Source organism: Culex quinquefasciatus, chromosome 1, assembly GCF_015732765.1.
Source record: "Culex quinquefasciatus strain JHB chromosome 1, VPISU_Cqui_1.0_pri_paternal, whole genome shotgun sequence".
NCBI lineage: Eukaryota > Metazoa > Arthropoda > Insecta > Diptera > Culicidae > Culex > Culex quinquefasciatus.
The window spans coordinates 116,704,495-116,730,783 of record NC_051861.1 but is presented as its reverse complement, the minus strand read 5'-3'; the positions used below and the strand labels follow the sequence as shown (position 1 = coordinate 116,730,783).

Below are 26,289 nucleotides of genomic sequence, written 5' to 3'. Positions count from 1 at the left end.
TACTAAAATTTACTAAGATTTACTAAAATTTACTAAAATTTACTAAAATTTACTAAAAGTGACTAAAATTGACTAAAATTGAATAAAATTGACTAAAATTGACTAAAATTGACTAAAATTGACTAAAATTGACTAAAATTGACTAAAATTGACTAAAATTGACTAAAATTGACTAAAATTGACTGAAATTGTCTAAAATTGAATAAAATTTACTAAAATTGACCAAAATCGACAAAATTTAAAAAATCCTTTTGAAAATGATGAAATTTAATAAAGTACTCTGAAAGTTAAAAACATTAATATTTTTAGAGCTAAGCAGGAAATAAAACGGATAAGAAAGTTAATCTTGATTTCAAAGTTTTCCCAAGATCTGTATTTTTGAACTTGATTTTTGTCGTTTTTGCTTAAACCAAGAGCTCTGAAGCATGAAAAGTCGGCATTTCACAACAACAACAAAATCATTAAAAAAAGCTTGCACTAGAAACTCTTCAGCAAAGTGCACTTTCGTGTGGGGTAAGCACAAAAAAGTTGCATTTAACTGGTCGATTTGTTTACGTGTAGTGGCTTTTTTTTTGCTTCTTCCTCTAATGTTTTTTTCATCATTTTTTTTTGTTGTTGCAATAGTTAGGTGGAAAATGAGCCAGAGCAAAAAAACCTTCCCTGCTCGATGAGAATCTTTATCGGATGACTGGTTTTCCACTGGTGTCTTAAAAATCGTTGATGCATACCAAAAAAGCACTCTTTATCAACGGTGAAATATCGCGCAAATGAATCGCGTTGATTTTGGCAGTGATCGTTATGCAAACTGCCAACTGAGTGACGTCTGAATGTGCGGGGTAGAAAAACTAAACAGTATCGGGCTCATTTCACTTTCTAATCAGATTCACTGAGCTTTTTAGTATAGCTAAAGAAAAAAAAACGCCGGCAAATTAGAGTGAGAGCAGCCACCAACCTATCAGCCAGTATGTGTAAGCTATGTTTTGGTGTTCGGTAATGAATGCACGAAATCACTATCGATTATGTCACATTAGTTACGGTGTGGTGACGAAAACGAAACTCCTTTTTTTCTTTTGATTATTGATAACAATTTGAATGAAAACAAAAAAGCGCAATTCTTCATTATTGCACTAGTTAAATTTGCTTTGGTGATATTGCAATGCAAAAGTATTCCTTTTTTTAAGGTTTTTAGAAATAATAATTTGAAGTAAATTTTTGTTCAAACAATTCAAGATTTCTAAATTTTTGAAAAAATAATAGTTTGGGCATTGCATGGACCTATATAGAATCAATTGAAAATTTAGGTAAATTCCTAATCTGCATATTATATAATACAATCAAGGTACATTTGTAGTAAATTCATTTTAATGTTTGAAAGTACGGCCATTGTTCCTTATTTTTAAACAAATTTAAAACAAATTGGCAACACTAAGCCCTTACCTTATCTTACTGAAAAACAATTATAAAAATTATGGTTCAGCAAATTGAAGGTTTTTGCTAAAGATAACAAATCGATCTGAAATTTGTGTCGCAAAATATAGGTCCGTATAAGAACATTATGGAACAAAAATTGTTATCGAAATTCTGGAGCATTTCTTGTGTCAAAATTTGCCGTTTATATAATAATCCAATCGAAATCTGAAATCGGGTTAGTCATTTATGGAATTTAATGTAAAAAGACTTTTTAACTTTTGCCTTTTGCACTGGAAAATAAAAAAGCTTTAAAAAATGGAAAAATCATGTACGATTTTACTTCACTTCCTAAAGTCACTGCAAAATATATTTAAAATTTTTGTCCTCCTCCATTTGCATTATAAATCAAATTCTTTTTATACAAATTTTGAATAAAAAAAATCAATAAATTATAAAAAATTAAAAAAAAAACCATTCCAATACTGCCTTGAAAAAATAACATTAAAAATCATTGTAATAAGGTATCTAGAATCGTAGATAGATTTTTTCTCAGAATAATGTGTTATATAACCTTGAAAAATGTGTATTTGTTATTCTTTGTACATCAACTTATCTTTTCCCCATAAATTTACGTGATATTACAACAAAAACATGTATTATTATACTAGCACATTTCCACTCTTCGAAATCACCCTGTGGAAAGAAACAACAAAAGAGCAAACTTATAATATCGAATCAGTTTATTGTGTTTGTTTTACACAGTAAAAAGAGTTGAATTTTAGAAGGTAGAAAAAAAACTATAGTAAAAAAATTACCTCTTTTTCGATGTAATTTTACATCAATTCGTGTGAAATAAGTAGAACTACACAAAAAAGATAAATTTTTGAGGTTATTAAACAGATTTTTTCTCATAAATAAATAATGTGTACATACACATAAAAAGTTGAATTTTGGAAGGTTGAAAATCTGGTCAATTGAATATTACCTCTTTTTTGAGTAATTCTACCTAAAAAATGTGTAAAATATGCAGATGAAAATTTTCCAAAACTGATGAAAATTCATCAGTTTTTGATGTAAACTTATTCGATTTTTTTCTGATAAAATTTACCGGCCTGAATCAGAATCTATAGATATAAAAATATTCTATCGGTGAAAATTGCGTGTTTAAAATTTTTAAGGTTTTTGATTTTTGGTACGGATTTTTAATTGATCTGGCCTAATAGGTGGATCGATCTTTAAAATATTTATCTTGTAATGTCGACATAGTTTGTGTTGAAAATGATAAAAATATTGTCTTGAAAAATGAGTAAATTTACATCTTTTCATCACAGTTAAAATAAAGTTTAATTGTGAAAGCTTGTGAAATTATATATATTTTTTCTTTTGTGTAATTTTACCTAAATTAATGTTTAAAAAAAGCGTAATTCAACAGAAACTGATGACATATTTTTGACACAAAATCTGTCGTAATTTCCAGATGTAGCATTGTAGTAATTTGATTTTACTGGGTTTCACAAAAAATGAAGTAAAATTACATCAAACAAGAGGAAAAATTGAACCATCAAGTTCCCAACACTTAAAATTTTGACTTTTTCTGTCTTGAGCAGTTAACGAGATTTTATTTTTTTATACCCATTTTCTGACAAGTTTCAGAGGCTCAAGTTTTGTGTATATTTTTGTTTTATTTTATTTTGAAATATTTTCTGAAGGAAGCTGATAAATGGTAAAAACAAAATTCTGATGATATCTCCAGTATTTTTGTTTTTGTTGACCTTTCTTGATTGGAATACTGGTTGCTGATAAACGGCCTTCAAACGAATCAATTTTGGGAAAAGAAACCGTTTCTTTAATTGTATTAACTTTCAATCCTTTACAAATAAATTTTTTCAAAATCATACCTAATTTTATCAAGTCTTTGGAAAACCTGGGCGTGGTTTTTTTTAAATGTTAGTCAAAAAAAAAAAAAAAAATAAAAGAAACTGAACAAAACTGAATTCATAAATTTTCACCCCTCATCAAGATTCAGATTGTTCTCGAACAAATTGCGCTCTTTGTTTTGCGCTTTTTTTCCAAGAATTCCAATTGCTAAGCAATCACTCGGGCAAACCTCTCTTGACTGACCTAATCCAACAAACGAGCGCAGAACCCCCACAGCAAACCTTCTCACACCTTCTGAACGAGCTGGGAAAAAGAAAGAAAATAAATACAAACCGACTCGTTCACACATAACTTGGCACCAATCTGTCATATTTCATCAAGATTTTTCTTGCGGGGGAGATTTTTCCGCTAGGTGGCGGCGACGCGCTTTCGGCGCTAGACGAACAATTATGTGACCACTGTGAAGTTGGTTTTGTTTTTGAGGGTAAACTTATCAACATTGAAACAGTTTAGGGAAAAACAATGAAGTGGAATTTACGCCCTCTTTTACGTCAAAACTGATGAATATTTATGGGGGCGCGTGCGCCATCTCGCGCCAATTTTTGTAATTTTGTCTAATCAATCTTTTTTCTCTCATATTTTGACAGAACTACAAGGAAAAGGACGGCGGCAAGGTGGTGGTGTACACGACCAGCATGGGCATCGTCCGGGAGACGTACACCAAGTGTGCGAACGTGAAGCAGATCCTGCGGACGCTGCTCGTCAAGTTCGAGGAGCGGGACGTGTTCATGAGCAGCGACTACCAGCAGGAGATCAAGGACCGGATGCAGAGCGAGCTGATCCAGGTGCCGCAGGTCTTCGTGGACGGGCAGCACGTGGGGGTGAGTTGTTGCTTGGAGAATTTCCCTTATCCTCTGAAAAAATCCAATCTCAAACCCTGTCTCATTTGCAACTGTCTGAGCTGTCTACAACCCAGTGGAAGATATTACGTTTCCACGGTGGTGGTCACGACAAAAGGTTAGGGTGGCCCTCGGCTGCAGCATCTCATTACCCAGCGATGTAGAATTACGTGTGAGGTTATGACATTCCCTTCCAAGCCGTAGAAGCCCAAATGGAGGCACCATCTCGTCGTCTCCGTCGTGTGTGGTGCTTTTGAAGGACAGACGACTTCTTCGCAAGAGAGGGTTCAACTCGGTTCTCATGTGCTCAAGTAAAATTGCGAGGAAGTCATGTGATCGTTGATATGAGCAGCAAATTTAAAAGGTTTAGAGAAGATCCTCTTCTCGGAGCAGGTGGTCATGTCGCGTTTTTTAATGCAGAACCAAAGTAGCAATAATTGCGCCATACACCCGTAATGGCCTAAACTGTGTGGTACAGAATGGTCCACCTGCAAGATCATCATCATCAGCGAGTTGAGATGACGCTGCAAAAAGTTCTTTACAAGTGGAGGATGGTTGATCAGCGATGTGATACTTTGTGTGCAGTTGGATGGTCTCACGATGCCGAGCAAGGACTTGACCTTAATTGTTTTATTCTATTATAGAGAAATCTTGATCTGATGTGCTTAATTATTCAATAATTACATGTTTCTTTAGTTCTATTGATATTCACAATTAAGTTCAAATACTTTGTGTCTTTCAAATATTTTATCAATTTATCAATTTATCAATTTATGAATTTATCAATTTATCAATTTATTAATTTATCAATTTATCAATTTATCAATTTATCAATTTATCAATTTATCAATTTATCAATTTATCAATTTATCAATTTATCAATTTATCAATTTATCAATTCATTAAACAATAAAAAGGACAGTGCAAATTTTAGTTCTCCCATGCAGAATTTTTATTTTAAAAAAACCTAGGTTACAAAAATGCTTCCTAAAATTTTAATTAAAAATAAAAAGTTTAAAAATTAAAAATACGACCCATGGTTTCAACATTTTAATGAAAAAGTGATTTAAAAGCATTAGAGCAGTTCTCTCAGATTTCGGTCATTCTTGTATTTTTATTTTCTTGTATTTTTAATCCGGCTGAAACTTTTTGGTGCCTTCGGTATGCCCAAAGAAGCCATTTTGAATCATTAGTTTGTCCATATAATTTTCCATACAAATTTGGCAGCTGTCCATACAAAAATTATATGTGAAAATAAAAATCTGTATCTTTTGAAGGAATTTTTGATCGATTTGGTGTCTTGGGCAAAGTTGTAGGTATGAATATGGACTACACTGAAAAAAAATGAAACACGGTAAAAAAAATTTAGTGATTTTTAATTTCACTTTTTGTCACTTAAACTGGATTTGCAAAAAAACACTATTTTTAATTTTTTGATATGTTTTAGAGGACATAAAATGCCAACTTTTCAGAAATTTCCAGAATGGGCAAAAAATCTTTGACCGAGTTATGATTTTTGTAATCAATACTGATTTTTTCAAAAAATCGAAATATTGGTCGCAAAATTTTTTCAACTTCATTTTTCGATGTCAAATTGAATTTGCAATCAAAAAGTACTTTAGTGAAATTTTGATAAAGTGCACCGTTTTCAAGTTATAGCCATTTTTAGGTGACATTTTTGAAAATAGTCGGAGGTATTCATTTTTAAAAATTAGTGCACATGTTTGAAAAAAATATTTTTGAAAAGCTGAGAAAATTCTTTATATTTTTCTTTTTTGATTTTTGTTGATACGAACCTTAGTTGCTGAGATATTGCCATGAAAAGGTTTGAAAACAGGAAAATTGATGTTTTCTAAGTCTCACCAAAAAAAACCCACCATTTTCTAACGTCGATATCTCAGCAACTAATGGTCCGTTTTACAATGTTAAAATATGAAACATTCGAGAAATTTTCCGATGCTCTCGACAAATTTTTTTTTAAATTTTTAAACCAAGACTAACATTTTAAAAGGGCGTAATATTGAATGTTTGGCCATTTTGAAATGTTAGTCTTGATTTTATTTTTTTAAATATTGTTTTCAAAGAGATCGGAAAATTTAACGAATGCTTCATATATTAACATTGTAAATCGGACCATTAGTGGCTGAGATATCGACATTAGAAAATGGTGAGTTGTTTGGGTGAGACTTAGAAAAATATTTTTTCAGAAGTGAGCAAACATGTGCACTAATTTTTAAAAATGAATACCTGCGACTATTTTCAAAAAGTCACCTAAAAATGGATTTAACTTGAAAACGGTGCACTTTATCAAAATTTCACTAAAGTACTTTTTGATTGCAAATTTGATTTTACATCGTAAAATGAAGTTGATAAAATTTTGCGACCAATTTTTCGTTTTTTTGAAAAATCAGTATTGATTAAAAAAAATCATAACTCGGGCAAAGATTTTTTGCCCATTCTGGAAATTTCTGAAAAGTTGGCATTTTATGTCCTCTAAAACATATCAAAAAATAAAAAATAAATAAAAATAGTGTTTTTTTGCAAATCAAGTTTTAGTGACAAAAAGTTAAATAAAAAATCATCAATTTTTTTTGTACTGTGTAACATTTTTTTCCAGTGTAGTTCGTATCGATCAAAAAAATCCTTCGAAAGATTCGAGATTTTTGAATTTTCATACATCATTTTTGTATGAACAGCTGCCAAATTTGTATGAAAAATTATAAAGACCAATTGTTTTGCCATCATAAGTTTTCAAAATATCCAAGATATTTTTTGTGAAAAATAACACATAAACGACATAAAATTTGAAAAATATTTGCAACGGCCTAATACTTAAATTTACACAAAATACCGTATTTTTTTTAAAGGTACGCAAATTTTTATAATTCGCAATATGGGTATCAAACGATTCGAAATTTTTCATGCATTTTCACTGTTTAAGAGTTTTTTGAATTAATACTCAAATTTTCACAAAATCCCGTATTTTCTCGAAAATACTCAAATTTTTATAATTCGCAATAAGGGTATCAAACGATTCGAAATTAAGCATGCATTTTCACAGTTTTAGAGTGTTTTGAATGAAATACCAAAATTTTCACAAAATACCGTATTTTTTGAAAGTACCCAAATTTTCATGATTTGCAATATGAGTATCAAACGAAGCAAAATTTTACCTGCTTTTTCATAAAAAAAAACTCTAAAACAGTTAAAATACATGCAAATTTCGAATCGTTTGATACCCATATTGCGAATAACAAAAATTTGAGTATTTTCGAGAAAATACGGTATTTTGTGAAAATTTGGATATTTCATTCAAAAATCTCTAAAACAGTTAATTACATGCAAAATTTCGAATCTGTTGATATCCATGTCGCAAATTATGGAAATTTGAGTACTTTAAAAATACGGTATTTTGTGAAAATTTTAGTATTTCATTCAAAAACTCTAAAACTGTGAAAATGCATGCCAAATTTCGAATCGTTTGATACCCATATTGCAAATTATTAAATTTTTATTACTTTCAAACAAATATGAAATTTAGTGATTTTTTGGTATTTATAATTTGAAACTTACCATATTATAAAAAAATATTTTCTAAGAGGAAGCTTGAAAATTCAACATAATTTGGTTGGTTTTCATCAATTTTAGAAATATATTAAATATAAGTAAGCCTGGTACAAATTTTATTTAATGTTTTTGTCCTCCCCCCCTTCAAAGTTGGCCCGAAAAATCAGGCGGCAAAAAATATATTTTTCCAAAAAAAAAAAAAATCAAAATTTCAATGGAAATTTAAGTGCAATCAGCTGAAATCCATTTGAAATGCATTCTCTTGGGTTTGGAATAATTTTTAAGCATGTTTGGGTTGATTTAAAATTTATAAAATAAATTATTATCGCAAAAGATTTTTTTCGCTAAAATTTTTGTGTTCCTCAAATCGTACATTTTTTGAAAACTAATGATTGCAAAACAACTGAACTAGTGTAAAATGCATTTTAAAACACTTTTTCCATGCAAGTGTTGAAATTGTGGCTTGTTATTTCTGTATTTATATTATTTTTTTTAAGCCAAAAGATATGGTGATTTTAGTTTTTTTGTTTGCATTTAAATTTATATATGAACCCCTTCAAATTTGTTTTGCTATTTGGTCAATTACTTTCAGTTTCCTCTTCTACAAAAGCTTCCAATTAAACCCCACTGTTTTATTTATCTCTGAAAGCTGAAATTATGACTATTCGAACAAATATCACCAAAACAAAAAACACAACACCAGGCAATCGAGAAAATCCCCAAATTTATTGCCATTCAAATTTCTTTCCACGAAGCGAAAACAAAAAACCTCTAAATCAAAACGATGAAAGGTCGATCGATTTGAAATTTGGAAGAGCGAGAGTGAGGAAAAGTCTAAAACAAGTTTTCATCACCGTCGCAGACGGTTTGAAAATGACCATTAGGGTGATGGTGGTGGAAGTTTTGTGCGAAAAACCGGCAGCAAGATCGTTAAACTCTTTGCAGTAGCCAGCCAGGCTTATCTTAATTGTCATTAAGGCTTTGGTTTATTTGCTCTCCTGCAAGACAGGTGCATTTGATCTTTTTTTTTTTTGCTATTTCACGTTGAAAATGGCTGTAAATTAGGAACTGGTTCTCTGTTGGACGGTGGGGCTGTTGAAGGTGATGATAGGTTTTTTTTCGCTTTTTTTGTTGATTGGAGAGCCAATGAACCGTTAGTTGAGCTGCATTTGATTGGCTGTCAAATGACAACAACAAGACTGTTAATTGGATTTGTTTTTTTTGTCGATTGTTTGGTTAAGAGGTATCATAACAGTTTTTACAACAGTTTTTTTTAGTAAATGGTGGCTAAGTTATGTAAAACTGCTTATTTTTTATAAAATCGATTATTTTTTTGCTGAAATCGCTAGAAAAGTTTCACATCAATTTTTGAAAAAGGAGATTTTGACCTTCATTATTCTGAAAATTTTAAACAAAATACTGAATCAACTTCAGAAAAAAATTAAACGTAATTAATTGAAAGTTAACCCATGACGATCAACCACTTTGCCATCGTTGGGGCGCTCCCCCACGTGATCACGATTTGAAAGAAACGATTTTCTTGCAATTAATTTTCAGATCCAGATAAAAAGAGGCTCGAGGGTGAGACACATTTCCCCCTAAAAGGAGCGATAAAAATCCGAGCCTTGATTGCTGTTTGATTGGTCGCGTCATTACACGGGAGGGGGTTTCAAAGGGGGTGGCACACCATCTTTGACGTTGACTTTTGCAACACGCGCACAGTGCAGCAATAAAAAACTAGCTTAAGGGGTTACATACATATAGAAAATCATAAAATTTCATATTACAGAAAATTCACTTAATTCACTAAAAAGATGATTTTCAATCACACCTGAAACTTTCATGAAGATATTTCGTGACTGAACTGAGTAAGAGACGAATTAAGTTCATAATTTTGCCATGTGCAAAGCGAACTCTCAAACTTTGTAAACGGTTTTTCTCTAAACGCCGAGTTGATTTACGGGTGCCACGATATCTCGAGATGGGATGGACCAAATTGGCTGAAATTTGGGGTGAAGACTCTCAAGACATATTCCGTGTGCATGACGAAGCCCGTTTTTCAAATTTTGCTTTTTAAAAAAATACAAAAATCAAAAACTAAAGATTTTTAAATATGAAAAACTTAAAAATATTTTTATTTTTTTTAGAATTAAGTTTTTGAAAATTGGTCTTCGTCATGCACACAGGACCGGTTTAACGAGTCTTCACCAAAATTTTGAGCCGATTTGGTCGAAGCAGTGTTGATACATCGTGGCACCCGTTTTTAGAAACTGCTTACTTAAAATAATTATATCTCGGAAAAGGTATATCCAAATGTCTTCATATTTATTTTGTTAACAGATGAAAATATATATTTTAATTCTCTGCAAAAAGATTAAAAAAATAGTTTAAATGTGCCCTCTGACCTCTGACATTTTTGACGATTTACATGTATGTAACCCCTTAAGTTAGGTGCAGCATTACTAAAATTCATGGTAGTATTACATCTGGGAATGATGACAGGTATGCTGTCAGAAAAAAAATGTTTAATTTTGTAATTTGTAATTTTTTAATTTTTATTGGTCCAATTTTACCTAATTTATTTTTTTATTTTTTCATAATTCTGCTTTCCATTTAAATTTAAATCAAAAAATATTTAGGAATGGATCTATGCGAATCCCGAGCAGACGGAAATAACTTGGGAATAACATTTTTTGATATTTGAAAATACTAGGCCAATAACATTTTATGTTATTTATAACAAAATTTGTTATTCGTCGTTATGATTTCTTTTTGTTATTGGATTGTTATTGTAATAACAGACTAATAACACTTTTAGTTATTCTTCGAACAAATCTTTGTTATTTTTTTTTGTTATTTTAACAACTAATCCGATCATCCCAATAACAGTTGGAGGTATTCTTCCATAACAAAAAATGTTATTCCAAAGTTGTTTTAGCTTTCAACCAATATCAGACCAATGACTTATTTTGTTATGATAACATAAACTGTTATTAAACCCTTATGCAAAAATTGATTTTTCAAGAAGAATCCATAACATTTTATGTTATTTTAACAGTATTTGTTATTGAAATGGCATGAATTTTGATATTACCGTCTGCCCGGGATGCTTAGATCAATGCCCGTCTACAACAAAATTCCCAAAAACTCAAACCAAGCAAACTGCACCTGCTCAGCTACCTTTTAATCTTGCCTAATTTGTCACTTTGTCCATCGCTCGTCACGCCTGCAACACGAAACGAATTAAAAAGGTTTAAGAAACAACACAAAAAAGTGGCAATCCGTTATCTACGCTCCAGTTGTCGTCGCGGCGATTGTGCCTCAAATCGGTCTGCTCAAGCCTTAAAATCTCATCAAATCTGAACCGTTTTTTTGCTGCCGTGACCATCTGACCAGACGTTGTCCCCTCGGAGCAATTATGAACAGAGGGGGCTTGGCAAATAAAACAACATACCTTAACCTCCCCCCTTTTACGGTTCATGTCCATTACTCAGACACTCCTCACCTCTCAATCTTGAACAGTTTTTTTATTTCGCTTTTTTGACCGGCACGAGCCTTGTCAAGTGTGGACAGACTTGTTGAGGACTCACGCACGACGACGATGGCCATTTTCAGAAATGGTCGTTCGGTCGTGAAACGGTTTTTGATACGATTTTGTAACGGATCGAACCGCCGGAGCAAGGTTGCGGCAACCGACCATTTCGGAAGCGGAGTGTCGATGGCCTCCCAGCATGCGATTTGAGAGAGGTATTTTAAGATATTTTTTTGTCGCTCGTTTTTTGAAATTTTTTCGATTTTTTTATGTTTTGTCAATGACTAAGCTTGTTACGCTGTTTTTCAAGTTGTGAATTGTTCAAATATTACGTATAAAAAATTATTTAGAAACGCTCTCAGTACCAATCTAACTTTTTTTTTTAATAAATTCAAAGTTAAATACATGTAGCGTTGTAGCATGCCATGACATCAACCAGTTATCAATCCAGGTGAAACTTCTCCTTCCTTAATTTGCTACGTAATATTTGAACGATCCCTTAATTTTATTTTGTATTTTCATGTTAAATTAGACTTTTATGTTGTCAGTTTTGTGTTTAAGCTTTTTGCTTAATTTACTTGACACAGTAAATAGGCGGTTCGCAGCAAAGTTAAAATTTTATGGCGCCATCTATGAACACATAGTGCAAACTTTACTTTTGACTATCATTTTCATCAAATTATTGTTTCAAGCATTAAAACCAACAAAAATCGTAAAGTAATCTATCGTCAGTATTAGAAAACTCATTTCATACAATTCAATATAAAAAAAAAACAAAAATATGAAAAAAGGGTAGTAATTCATAATTTGATGGCAAGTTTATTTCATTTTCATGAATATTCGTTGGAAAATATTGAAAATCTTGACTTGTTGGATCTATGCTCATATATTTGTGTACAATATTAATTGGTTTTTATCAAGATATTGATAACAAAAACACATTTTTAAATTTCAGACCGCTAAGCAAATTCTAAGAATCTTCTGATCGATTCGGTGTCTTCGACAAAGTTGCAGGTTAAGATAAGACTGTTTCAGACAAAACGAAACACGAAGAAAAATCCACGGTTTTTCAATTTTATTGTTTATCACAAAAACTCGATTTTGACTTTCTTTACTCTTTTCAAATTTTTAAATATGATAAAATGTACCGAAAGTTCCAATGTTTGACCTTAATTCCATGAGACGTATTTTTGGCAAGTTATTTTTTTCAAAGCAATTTCTTGAAAGTTTCAAAATACACTGGAAAAATCCAAACAATATTTTTTTTATTTAAATTTGCAATTTAAAAGAACTTAAGTTAAAATTTAATCTGGTTCACTTGATCAAATTTTTAGTAAAAAAAAAAATGCAAATATGAAAATATTTTTTCAGCCTGATAACAATTTTTGTCCGAAATTTTACAACAAGTTTGTTTTTTTGTTATTTAAAGATAATGCTGTCCTCTTATATATATTGGTTAATAATATGTTCAGATAAATTTTTCTAAAATATTCATTTTTCAACATTGTTGATTCGAATTTGTTACAGAAATAAATCAATAAGATAAATGTGAAAAATATAGTGTTTCTATGCTACCCAAGTTGCTCTTATTTTTCAATCGACGATATCTCGGAATCTATTTATTCGATTTTCAATGTCAATAAATGAAATTTTAGAGAAATTTTCAGAATTTTAAAAACATGACTAACATTTCAAAAAGGTTTAATACGTGTATGTTGGAGGATGGAAAAAAACTTCAGAAAAAAGTCTGAATATTTTTTATAACTCAACATGGATTTTTTTTACATCTTTATGTTTTCAAAATTCTAAAAAAAATCACCATCTTTAAAAAAAGTAGTAATATGTGAACCTAAATAAAAAAACTAACTTAATCCACCTATGTGGTTGGAGCCTTCCTCACAACAATGGCTGTATTTTTTTAGATCCGGCTTCAAAAAAGTACATCAATATCACCTAAGTGGCCATATCTCGAGACAGGGTTGCCAGATCTTCAATGTTTCGGATTCGTTGGAAAGGTCTTTTGATAACCTAACCAACGATGGGTCGGATGGTGGACCCGGACATAGTTTACATACATTTAAGTGAGATCCGGATATATGTGAAAACACATTTTTATACATAACTTTTGAACTACTTATCGAAACTTCAATCTGTATAAAACTCGATCTATGGGACCCTAAACCAAGTCGAATGCAACAGGTTCGGATCAAATCGGTTCAGCCAGTGCCGAGAAACATGAGCTAGTTTGTTGGTCACATACATACATACACACACACATACACACAGACATTTGTTCAGTTTTCGATTCTGAGTCGATATGTATACATGAAGGTGGGTCTACGACGTTTTTATACAAAGTTCATTTTTAGAGCAGGATTATAGCCTTACCTCAGTGAGGAAAGCAAAATCGGTGCTTTTGGTCCACTATACGGTTAAGTTTGTCAAAATAAAGTTGTTGCAATAACACGTGACTAAAAAATCGAGAATTTTTTAACCCACAACATTGCCGAAGACACAAAATTGATCAAAAAATCTTCATTCAAGATACGAATTTTTGAATATCCTCATGACCTTTTGACATTTGAAAATGTAAAAAATAAGTGTTTTTAGCCCTTTAAAAAAGTAGGGGAACTATACCCTTTTTCAGCCCTTTTCTATTATCGGCCTATCAGCACTTTGATTATGAATTACAGCTTTCATAAAGTGTTTTTTACTGTTCCAAAGTAACAAATAGCTCAAATAAAAGTGAGCAAGCAACTCTCCACTGTTTATGTAACTAAAAATGTTGATTTAATAGCAGAAAACTGCAAAAGTGATGAGAATGGGTCGAAATGCTTAGAGTGATTAGAATGGGTATATTTCCCCTAATTGAAAAAATATTCCAAAATAACATAACATATTTTGCGAATCCAACATATCAGAAAATCTCTTCCCAAGATACAGATTTTCAAATATTCACATGCCCACTTGACTCAAATAAGTATTTAGGAATAGTATGGACAAAGTTGCATTAAAATCAAAATTATAAATCTCGAAAAAAATGCGAAATTCGAAATTCTTTTGCCTAAAAAGTGTCCAAATTTGTATGAGGACTTGTATGGATAATTATTAAATCACGAAAAATAATTTGATAGGTTACTGATGTGGCCCTACAAAATTATATTCTTAAAGCTTAGAAAATTTCCAATAATTTTCTTCTTGAAACTTTGTTGATCGGGCTAAAAGGGGAGAAGTATGTCTTTCCACCGGGCACTTAATGTTGGCATATCAGAACTCTGACATTCGTTCAACTTCTAAAAAGCACTTTCTACCTGATAATAATAAATAGGAACAAATGGGAAGTGACAAAACAAGTCTAAATCAAAAGTTTTGCAAAATAATTTGTTTATACAGTAAGAATGTGCTAATAGGATGAGAAATTTGAAGATAAAGAATTATTTTTGAAGCCCCAATTTTTAAGCTATTGTTTAATTAAAAAAAAATATTTTAATATCATGAAGTATTCTATTAAATTATTTTTAAGTATTGAAAACATAGCCTAAAATCGAAAGCAAAAGCACAATATTTGAACATTTCAAATGTTTTTCTTCTGCCTAATTTGCCATTTCCTTTCTCTTCAAAACCATTTAGGAAGCTTTTAATCACTAGTTCCGAGTCTTGATATCACCAATCTGCAAACAATCGTATCATAACTCACATTTTCGCGCTTCGTTACGCAATTCGCCAGAACGACTCAAACGACAGTCGTCAGCGCGAAATTAACCGAAAACAAACAGTCCAACAGTTATTATGACATAAATTAACTGTCCTTTTGCTTCTTGTTTGTTTGTTTTGCCGAGGCACGCCTTAAATGCCGATTGTTTTCTCTCTGCCCGGAATGGTCTCATTGTGATTCACGTCACAGAGCTCGAAAAACAACACAAAAATGTTTTTTTTTATCAAGTCACCCCGAAAAAATGTCAGGGTTCCGGGTGTAATGACAAATATTTATGCAGCACCGTGTCATTTCTTTCTCTGGTTTCCGACTACGGATTCATTACGCCATCTTGCGGCAACAACAACAAAAAAAATGCTATGTTTAGGCTAATTTCACTTTCTACCGAAACGAACGGCTGAACGTGACTGAGCCGCGGTTTGAAAATGCTTTTTTGGTTTTAAAACTTTAGTTTTTCGTCTTTCACCAAAGCTCATTATTATGGGTTGGCGAGAAGAGGTGTGCCGAGACAAATTGACTACGGCTGAAGTCGGAAGAAAGTGAAATGTGAGACATTTCAAAATTGTGAGGTTCGTCGCTTGGCGCAAGTCTCTTTACGAAAAACTTTGCTGAACTGAAGATAAAGCCATTTCAGGTCAGGTTGAAATGTGTGCCGACGCATCAATCACGGCTCGTCGCGGCCTCCTATGATTGGTTGTAATTATTGTAATTATTACAGCGAAAAAAAAACCAAAACAACATAATTGGTTTGACTGAGGAGGGAAATTATCTCAATTTGGTTGGGAGGAAAACAAAAATAAAGCACCGAAGACGGCTCGCATATCGGTAATTAATAAAATTAGTGCATCAAAATGAATTGCCCTCAGTATTGAAACACCAATTTGGGATTTGATCGATGAGCATTTGGAGACAATGAATCTTTATTACATCGTTTTGAATAATGATGAAAATTTATGCAATTATCTGCTAGTTGAGTCTTCCTTTGTTGTTCAAATCGATCAAATTCTGATACAAAAATCTGCAAACACTATTGAACTGAAAAAAAAATCATAAATTTATTCGCAAGTTCTTGCAAATCAGTGGCAGATTAGCAGTTCTGGCAACATTGCCTAAAATTATCTGGCATTACTGCCCTGAGACAGTTCAACCTGTTTTTTTTTCTATTTTAATTTAAAAAAAATTGCAAGACGACATTTTATGATGGATCAACTATGGTCCCCTTGGAATGAGATATCAAAGAATAGACTTTCGGGCTAGCAATACCGCGTAGCTTATTTTTCAAAATTGATTTGAAAAATTCAGAGATTTGAATAAAAATCAATTAAAAAAATAAAATATTTTTTAAATATAATTTTATTATAACTTGCAATCGAGTGATTTACTAGATTTTGGCTAATTATTTCGCAATTTTAAAATTCATATTTTTATTTCTTTTTTCTTTCTATACTCCCTATGTCAAAAGAAGGAATTTTGCATCGTTAGTTTTTCCATACAAATCTCCATACAATGGTGCCTTCGGAATTTTTGGAAAAAAATAAGTCCGCGGAAAAAAATCCGATTTGTTTTATTTAACTTTTTATCACCAAAAGCTGAATTCTAAAAATACGCTCTTTTTATTTTCGAATTTTTTATAAGTTTTGGCATGATAGTGTAAAATATGGTTTCAGAGAAACGAAACTTTGAAATAAAAATGTTTTTTTGAAAAATATCAAAAAATATTATCATGTTTAACCGAATTTTTGATAAGTGAAAATTTTTAAGTAAAAGTCATTTTCAGTTTATAATAACTATAATTTATACATTTTATCAATTTTAGTTTTTTTTAATAACTTCATGAAGGAAATATCTTTAAAAAGCTCAGAAAATTTCCTACAATTTTCTCTCTAAGTCTTTCAAGATCAGACAATAAGTTTCAGAGAGTGCCACCTAATTAACCTGTGAATATTAAACTGACGATACCACGCAAACTGTGGGTTCGAATTTCAATGTTAAAAAAGACACTTTTTTGAAATGTTCTGAACTTTTGAATAAAAATGATTTTCGAAATTTTTCAAATTTAGTCTGAAATAATAATTGAGGGAAACTATCTGTTTCTAGTCCTTTTTAAAAAGTTATGCTTGATTAAAAAAAAATAATTGTTTTGACTAAATTTTCGATTTTTTCTGGAATAAATTATTTTTCGAATTTTCTCTGGAACCAGATTTTGCAGCATCACTATTGCTTTAAAAGTGTCTTTTTTAGTCCCCTTAAAGGGTTACATACATGTAGAAAATCTCAATATTTCATAATTCCAAATATTCATCAAATCCTTTACAAAAATTAATAACAAAAAAATAACAAATAACAATGTTTTTTTTCTAAATCGGTCTTCGTCATGCACACGAGACCGGTTTAATGAGTTTAATTCACCAAAATTTTGAGCCGATTTGGTCAAAGCAGTGTTGAGATATCGTGGCACCCGTTTTTTGAAACTGCTAACTTCAAATAGCTATATTTCGGCAAATATACAACCAAATGTGTTCAAATTTATTTTATAGATAGATGAAAATGTATATTGTAATGCCCTGAAAACAGATTTAAAAAAAAGTTTAATCATGTGCTCAAGCCAACTTCAGAAATTTTTGCCGATTTACATGTATGTAACCCCTTAACTGAAGCTGAAAGCTTATGGGATTTGGGCTTTATGGGAGACATTGGCTATAATCTTATGAAAAATCATCAAAGTTTCAAAAAATATAGTGTTTTGAAATCGAGATGATGTCACCTATTCATTGCAATTATAAATACATGAAAATTTTTACAAAAATACGTATTTTCCTGTATTTTGAAAATGTATCTTAAAAAAATACTCAAAATTAGTGTTATTGCAATATGGGTATCAAAATATCGGGATTTCTCCATACATTTCAAATGTGATAAAAAAAGTTTTGAAAATACTCATATTTTAACAAAACTACTTATTTTCGAAAAAATACTCAAAATCTCAGTTTTTTACAAAATGGGTATCAAATGATCAGGATTTTTCATACATTTCAAAAGTAACATAAAAAATGAAAACACTAAAAAATTTCACAATATTACGTATTTTTGAAAAAAAATATCAGTTTTTCACAATATGGGTATAAAATTATCGGGATTTTTTCATACTTTTCGAAAGTAATAAGATTTGTTTTGAAAATACTAAGATTTTTATCAAAACTACGTATTTTCGAAAAAAATACTCCAAATTTCAGTTTTTTACAATAAGGGAAAACAATGATCGGAATTTTTTCATACATTTCGAAGTCATACATTTTTTCATACATTTCGAAGTCATAACACAAATTTTTAAAAATTCTCAAAATTTTCACAAAACTACGAATTTTTGAAAAATTACTCAAAATTTAAATTTTGTTACAATATGGGTATCAAATGATCAGGATTGTGAAAAACTGAAATTTTGAGATTTTTTTTTGAAAATACGTAGTTTTGTGAAAATTTTGAGTAGTTTGTTTTTTTATTGGTTTTTTTATAGAACATCAAAAAACTTCAAAAAATTAAAATACGGATTATAAAAAATTAAATTTAAAAATAAATTAATTTAAAAAACGCATTTTTTTCCGTATACAGTCCAGACTCAATTTCGAGTTCTGTGACCTCATTTTGCCTTCTATCGGATGAGGAAGTAAAACGTCGGTCCATTTGCGTAAAAGAGGTTTTGGGTGACTCACCACACATAACCTTCGGACGCCTAGAAATGAGCAGAAACTTGCAACAGATACCACAAAAGACCCGGGGGTCGTTAAAGTGGATTACTTTGCTTTTTTTGACCTCATTTTAGTCAAATTTGAATAGTTGATTGCATAATAAATAATAAAATGCATTTTTTTGGCCGCCATCTTGGAATTAAAAATTCTAAATCACTTTAGCGTAGTTTAGGGGCCATACTTAAGCTCGACAATCAAAAATAAGGCAACGAAAAAAAAAAATTCGTGATTCGAATATCTGAAGTTTAGATTATTCCATTTTTTCCGAGACCTTCTGATAATCGAGTCTGGACTGTACCATTTTTTTCTGAATAGTATTCATCAATACCTATAACTTTGTCGAAGACACCAAATCGATGAGAAAATTCCTATAAAAGTTACGGATTTTCGAATATTTACGTACCATTTTTGTATGAATCGCTGCCAAAATTGTATGGAGTCTTGTATGGGTGAACTAATGGCACAAAATGGCTTCTTTCATCACAGGGAAGGACCTCACAAAGTTTGATCGACATGAAAAAATATAAATAAAATCAATTTCTGGTTTTGGTGGAGACTTGGTCAAATTTTCAAAACTCGAAATAGTTTTTGAAATTACATGATTTTTTTTTTAATTTTCAATATGGGTAACAATCTTTGACTTATTTGCCTTGCTTGATATTGCTAGCAAGAGTACTAATATACTATTTTTTAAATATTTTAACTTCTATCGCTATCTTCAAACAAAAAAATCATATAGTTTTTCAAAAAGTTAAATCCGTTTCAAAATTTAATTCAAATCTTTTTCTTCCATTCCAGGACGCCGAATGCATCGAACGACTGAACGAGAGTGGCGAGCTGCGCAAGATGTTGAAACCATACAAAGTATCCAAATCGCCCTTCCACAGCGAATCCTTGCACCACTTCAAACAATTCTAACCTTTCTAACCTTTTTTCCAGTGCCTGGAATCGTCCTTTACGTGCAAAACCTGCGGCGGCTACCGCCTTCTGCCCTGCCCGTCCTGCGGTGGCTCGAAAAAGTCCATCCACCGGAACCACTTCACGGCCGAGTTTATCGCGCTCAAGTGCATGAACTGCGACGAAGTAGGCCTGGTCAAGTGTCACAACTGCTGAGAGAGTGGGAGAGAGTGAGCGGGGAACCAGCCTACTACTACTTGTTTAGATTTGTGTTTTTGAGTGAAAATGTGTGCGTGAAAAGCATGAATGTGTGAGTAATTTTTGAAATTCGTTAAATGATTTATTCTACGATTAAAATTTGTCCCTTTTTAGGTTATGATGGAAATTGTGGAAATAGAACAATGGATGCCCCGTTTAGAGAGAAAAGACGATACCAACACAATCAAAACATTTCGATGAACCTTTGCAATACTAGTTCGATAAGCTATGATAACATTAAGATGTAGTAGTTGTGATAACTCTTCTTCTTTCAGTTCTTAGAGCGTGCACGAAAGTTTAATCACACTTTAAACTCTAGTAGATTCAATTAGCTGTAACATTATACGATAAATCCCGTACTATTTGCTCACACACACATACATAAACAATCATAATACGCTATACTGCTCGTTATTTGTTGTTAAGAAAGTTGTTTCACATATCGTTACTTTTTTATTAGAATTGTGAACCAGAACCGATTACTGCCCCCTCCCCCCATTGATTAAATCCTCATTTGTTATTATTTATATCTATCCTGAATTTTTTTCACTAAATCAACTTAGTCGTTAATAGACCAGCAAAATAACAACAAATTTTATTTTTTTAACTTTTTTGAAACCCACAAATTAAAGTTTGATCCAGCATTTTGCGAAAAAAAAGTTCAACAGGCGTTCAAGTGAGAGGTTGTAAATAAAGGCAAGAAAATCAACTCAATTAACTAAATCATTCCGAAAATAATTTTTAAAACGGCGACGCGATGGTTTCAGCAAAAAAAAAATAAGCATGCTTTTGAAGAAATAAAGAGTAAATGTTTGGGTAGAAGAGCTGCTTTCTAATGCGAGCGGATTTTTTTTAAATGGAAAAATGCCGGAAATTGTCGCTCATAATGTGCAGAGTTAGTAAAGTATTAAAGCAATGTAGTAATTTTGAAAAAAATGTGTGTTTGTTTTTAATTGTGTAGAACAAAAAGAAATTCCGTAAACAAAGTTCAATGCTCGGTAAAAGTTTGCGTCATTACGTCTGTGACTTGAAAAGTTTTTTCATATTCGAACCGTAAATAACTTCAAACCCATCCCCCATAGTTTCACGTAGTTTAGGAATGTCCTTCTAGATTTTAGATAAATAAAATACTAAATAAAATTAATTAATTAACTTAACGACCTCCAAGACCCTCCTTAAAAAAATGTCACTTGTTTAATTCAATACTGGCTGAACACATTTTGGCCGGATGTGTGTCAAACGATCCGATTTGGGGTCCTATAAGTCCATTTTAAAAATAGCAAGGTTTTGTAAAGTACTTGAAAAGTTATGCTAAAAAACGATTTTGGCAAAAGTCTAGAAGATTGTAAAATGGGTTGTTTTTTGTAAAAAAAAAACCCATGACGGGGTTTAGTATTTTGGTATTTGGAAGACTTTTTCAGTGAGTCCAAGAGCTTGATGATCTGACAACCCTATTAAAAATTATGAGCACAATTATGAAAAATGACCAAAAAACCAATTAGGGTGATACAATTCAAACTTTTTGTTGAGTTCTTGAGTTGAAATGAAGAATTCTTATAGATTTTTTTAGGTTTTTAAGTCTTCTTCCTCGAAAATGACTCGGAAAATCAGGGAACACATAAATATGTTTTTAAACTTCAAAATTTAAAAAAAAAATCCCAACCCTATAAGGTTTTTTTTTGGAATCTATGACATTTCCCCGAAACCCATATTACCGAAGGGACATTTCCCCGAATGCCACTTCTCCGAAAAGACACTTCCCCTAATAGTCATTTCCCCGAATTCCATTTACCCGAATTTCCCATTTCCCCTAATCGTAGACATCCCCGAATGCCATTTTCCCGAATGGGCCACAATCCCGAATGTCATTTACCCGATTAGTCATATCCCTGAATAGTCATTTCCCTGAACGCGCTCCGGGGCACCGGGCATTTCGGCTTGACCGCGTTCGGGGAAATAGCAATTTACAGTCGACTCTCTGCTTGTCAATATCCAAGGGACCGTCGAGGAAGAGAATCATCAGATTACAGAACGATGCAAAATGAAGACTCGATTGAAAATATTTTTTTCTTGATACCCAGCTATGGGAGAGAATCATGGCAACGTCCATCAAACAAAAACAAACTAATGTCAAACACCCTTTAAAGCTTCGTTTCGCCAAGAAAAATGTCTATGCAAGCCATGAAAACTGAAATTATTGACAACTGGAAGAGATTTTTAAAGCAAACAGGGACTGAAGAATTCATCGATAGATGGAGAATTATTGATTTCGAGAAGATGGACAACCAGAGAGTCGACTGCATAAGAAAAAAAAAAATGATGGCAATTTTTATCACATCAAACTACATATAATATTTCTTGAAAGGTTCATATTGGCCTTGAATGATCAACTTTCTTTTTGGCTTCACTCAGAACAGACGTAGCATTTTAGGGGGGAAAGGGTGTTGGAAGGTTTGGTACTATTCATTCAAATACAATGAATATTGTTACAGACTTTTTTTATATATTCTCAAAACAAATACCTTTTTCTTATAGACATGATAATAATAATGCAATAGAAGTTTTGTTATTTTTTATGATTCAGAAAACATACCGTGCGATTTTCGTAGTACAGAACCCCGTTCACACTGATCATTTTATTCGCATTGCTGGTTTGGGATTTGGCGAAAAGTATAATCAACAAAAATTTGTACCAGCCTTATGTACCTATTTGTTCGATTTTTGCGTTCTTGAACAAAATTCGAAAAAAAAAATTCCTTGCAAATTTCTCAAAAACAACATCTAATCATGCGGTTGAATACAAATGTTAATTGAACAACAAAAAATCTAGTAATTGGGTCCTAAAATTAAGCTTAAATTTGTGATGTTATTGTTCACAAGAAAAATAAGCTTTACTAAGTACAATGACCCTTTGAACGACCGCAAAGGATTAAAAAGGAATTTTTAATTCAATTTCTAAAAATTCACTTCACGGCCCTTCTTGGCAGAAAAGCTCCTACTTGACAGCTCGATCCAGGGGGGGCATAGTTGATCCATCGAAAAAATGTTGTCTTGTCAAAAACTTTTTTTTGCATAAAAATGAATAAAAAAAAGTTATCAGAAATGGTTTTCAATCGTGTTTCTTACCGTTGTTCATCAAAATTGACAAAGGGCTTTACTACCCAATTTACAACATTTAATCAACAGCGAGATCATCAGCATACCCGAAAAAAGCTGTTTGTTCGGTAAAATTGAGAAAGAAAATAACTGTTAGTCATGGAAAAAGGCTTTAGCGAAGATGATGATTAGGGGATATGCAAATTCGAGTAATTTCAAATTTAGATAAACGGCAATTGGCGTAAGTGTCATTTCGGGGAAATGGCATTCGGGGAAATGGCCGATTAGGGGAAATGGCATTCGGGGATATAGCCGATTAGGGGAAATGATATTCGGGGAAATGGCATTCGGGGATGTGGCTGATTAGGGGAAGTGGTATTCGGGGATGTGACCAATTAGGGGAAATGATTTTCGGGGAAATAGCATTCAGGGAAATGTCATTCGGGCAAATGTGCTAGACCCTTTTTTTGTATTTTAAGTATCGAGAAATTCTATATTAAAACAGCAATGAGAACAAAAGTGCAAGGATTGGGCTCAAAATTGGACTGAGGTTTCCCTTGTTAAAATAATTAGACCTGTATTTTTCTCTGCTTGGCCATTAGGGTGACCTACGCAGGGTAAAGGAGGTTAAAAAAATCTATTTTCGTCGATTTATGCTAAAACCTCGCTTATCAGTTGCGTCTTTCAATTGCAAAAAAAGTTTAAAAATTGAATTTCCGAGCCGCATTTTTAACATTTGAATGAAAAAAGTGTTTAAACATGCATTATCCAGGTTTTTAAGCGAAGATGGCGTTCGAATGTTGAACGTCCGATATGTCAAAATCACGCAGTAGCACCAACATTAGACAAAAAATGTGGCTGTCATGCCATGGCACACTTTTTTCGCAATGTTGGTACCACTGCGCGGTTTTGACATTTCGGGCGTTCACCATTCGAACGCCATTTTAGCTTAAAAAGCTGGATACACCTGTCCAGTTGTTTTGCTATCATTAGTTTCCAAAATACTTAAGAATATTTTTTTTTATTTTTTGACAAAAAAAATTGCGGTGCTGTACTTTGGAATTTTATAAAAATTCAAAATATGTTTAATCCAGTCCAAACATGCAGAATATGATTATCAATCAAATTACTTTTTGGACGCTTACTGGTTGAATCAAGCGTTTGTCACCGTCTATCTAATTTCAGGCGCTTTTTTGAACATATTTTTTATGACTTGGCAAATTCAAAAACTATAAAGCTGATATCTGCTACTTGCACAAATAACAATTTCATTAACGTTTTGTACACCCAAACGAAAAATATATCTCAAAATCTGCAACAGTGAATTTGCTGCAGAAAATGTTATATTTTATTACATTTTTTGCAGCAAGCCCATAGATCATTTTTGCCCGCGTGTAAACACGTCAGCGATCTGCAGTTCTCACCAACACATAGAATGCTGGCGCTACCCCGAGCAACAATCTAGAGAGAACATTATGTTCGCGCTCTGTCCCTCACCATTCATCAAGCGTCCATGGCGCGGTGGTAGCGTGTCGGATCAGCAACCTAGAAGTTGATGGTTCAATCCTCGTTCTGTTAAGGTTTTTTTTTCTGCAATACAATCAATCAGCCGTCGGTAATGTCGATAATTGTCGGTAACGGGCAAAAATGTCATACCCCTATATCGCAAAAAATGCATGAGGACAGTTTTCATGCAGATTCTGATATACTTTCATGCTGCCATGCATCAAAATCATGCGACCGCCGGTTGGGTGTACAATATTTCTTTATGTACTATTTTTTTAAAAATAAGTTCATAAGTTCGTTTTCTTAAAACTAATATTTGTAAGAGGCGCCATCACCGTGGTGAAAAGCATTTTTTTCACCTGCTGAATGATTGAGCAAATTGGCTCGATTATCAGCAGTATCAGCTTTTATATTTAGTCACATTTGATAACGGAGCTCGAATCAAAGTTACCCATATGGACTTGTATGGTGAAAAGTCCCGATAGCTTATCATACGTAAGTATTAAGATAGAGTGCTTTCTGACACAATCTATTTGACTCAAATTATTCACAGTTTTGAAGGTTAAGGTTAATTTTTAAGCTAGTTTTTTTGAAATTTAATTTAAAAAGCGTTCAAAGTTTTGATTCAAAAACTCATTTAGAGCCAACTTAGCTCGAACGAGTTTTTCTCAGAATTCTAATTTGTTCGAAAAATTACCGATTATTTTTGGCGGGGTTGCTTTTTAGATATTTTTTCAACTGTCAATCTTTCAATCTATCAATTTTCTAAGCAACCTGTGATGGACAACCAGCACACTGACATGACGAAATCCTGTCTACAACCCGCTAAGATCACCATCTCCATGCGAATAAGGCTTTCTAGGCCCGGTGAAAAAATATCATTTAACCCAAAAATGACGAAGTTCTCGGCACAGTGTCCTGATGCAAACAATGATCGTGCTCGAGCTGTCACAGCCCTGCGAAATAAGTTGGCTGACATATTGGGCGATCAGTATTAAAAAAAACAAGCTACACCCAAAGGAAAAATATATCTCAAAATCTGCAACAGTGAATTTGCTGCAGAAAATGTCACATTTTATAACATTTTTTGCAGCAAGCCCGTAGATCATTTTTGCCCGCGTGTAATCATTTCAGCGATCTGCAGTTCTCACCAACACATATAATGCTGGCCCGTCCCCGAGCAACACTTCAAAGAGAAGAATATGTTGGTGATCTTTCACTCACATTTCAACAAGCGTCCATGGCGCGGTGGTACACGGAGAAAAAAGAGTTCCCAAAATCGTGAACAAGCGTTCATGAAAATGGGAACCTCGAACAAAGTGTTCAAATCCCATGGTACGATTTTGAAAAACGTACCATGAAATTTGAACACTTTGTTCGTGGATCCCATTTTCATGAACGCTTGTTCACGATTTTGGGAACTCTTTTTTCTCCGTGTAGCGTGTCGGATCAATAATCAAGAAGTTGGTGGTTCAATCCTCGTTCTGTTCAGGGTTTTTTTTTGTGAAATACAGCCAAAAAACCGTCGGTAATGTCGATAATTGTCGGTAACGTGCAAAAATGTCATAGCCCTATATCGCAAAAAATGCATGAGGACAGTTTTCATGCAGATTCTGATATACTTTCATGCCGCCATGCATCACAATCATGCGACCGCCGTTTGGGTATAGTAGTCGCCTGACGAAAAACTTTTGCCAGAAAGAGATAGCAAACCTGATGCAAACAAATCTCTTCAGCAGCCATGTAAACATACTTTGAATGTGTTGGTAATTTTCTGACTAAAAG

The 26,289-nt window shown here is 32.5% G+C and overlaps 1 protein-coding gene across 1 annotated transcript in view; it reads left to right on the top strand.

Moving 5' to 3' along the window:
- Window positions 1-20,829, top strand: part of LOC6052863 (glutaredoxin domain-containing cysteine-rich protein CG31559) — a 133,849-nt gene extending 113,020 nt beyond the window's left edge. Inside the window, exons 4-6 of the mRNA XM_038248214.1 lie at window positions 19,546-19,611; window positions 19,687-19,954; window positions 20,017-20,829. Coding sequence (XP_038104142.1) covers window positions 19,546-19,611; window positions 19,687-19,860 — 240 coding nt within the window. The 3' untranslated portion in view covers window positions 19,861-19,954; window positions 20,017-20,829. The remainder of the gene's footprint in view (window positions 1-19,545; window positions 19,612-19,686; window positions 19,955-20,016) is intronic.
- The last annotated feature ends 5,460 nt before the right edge of the window (window positions 20,830-26,289 follow it).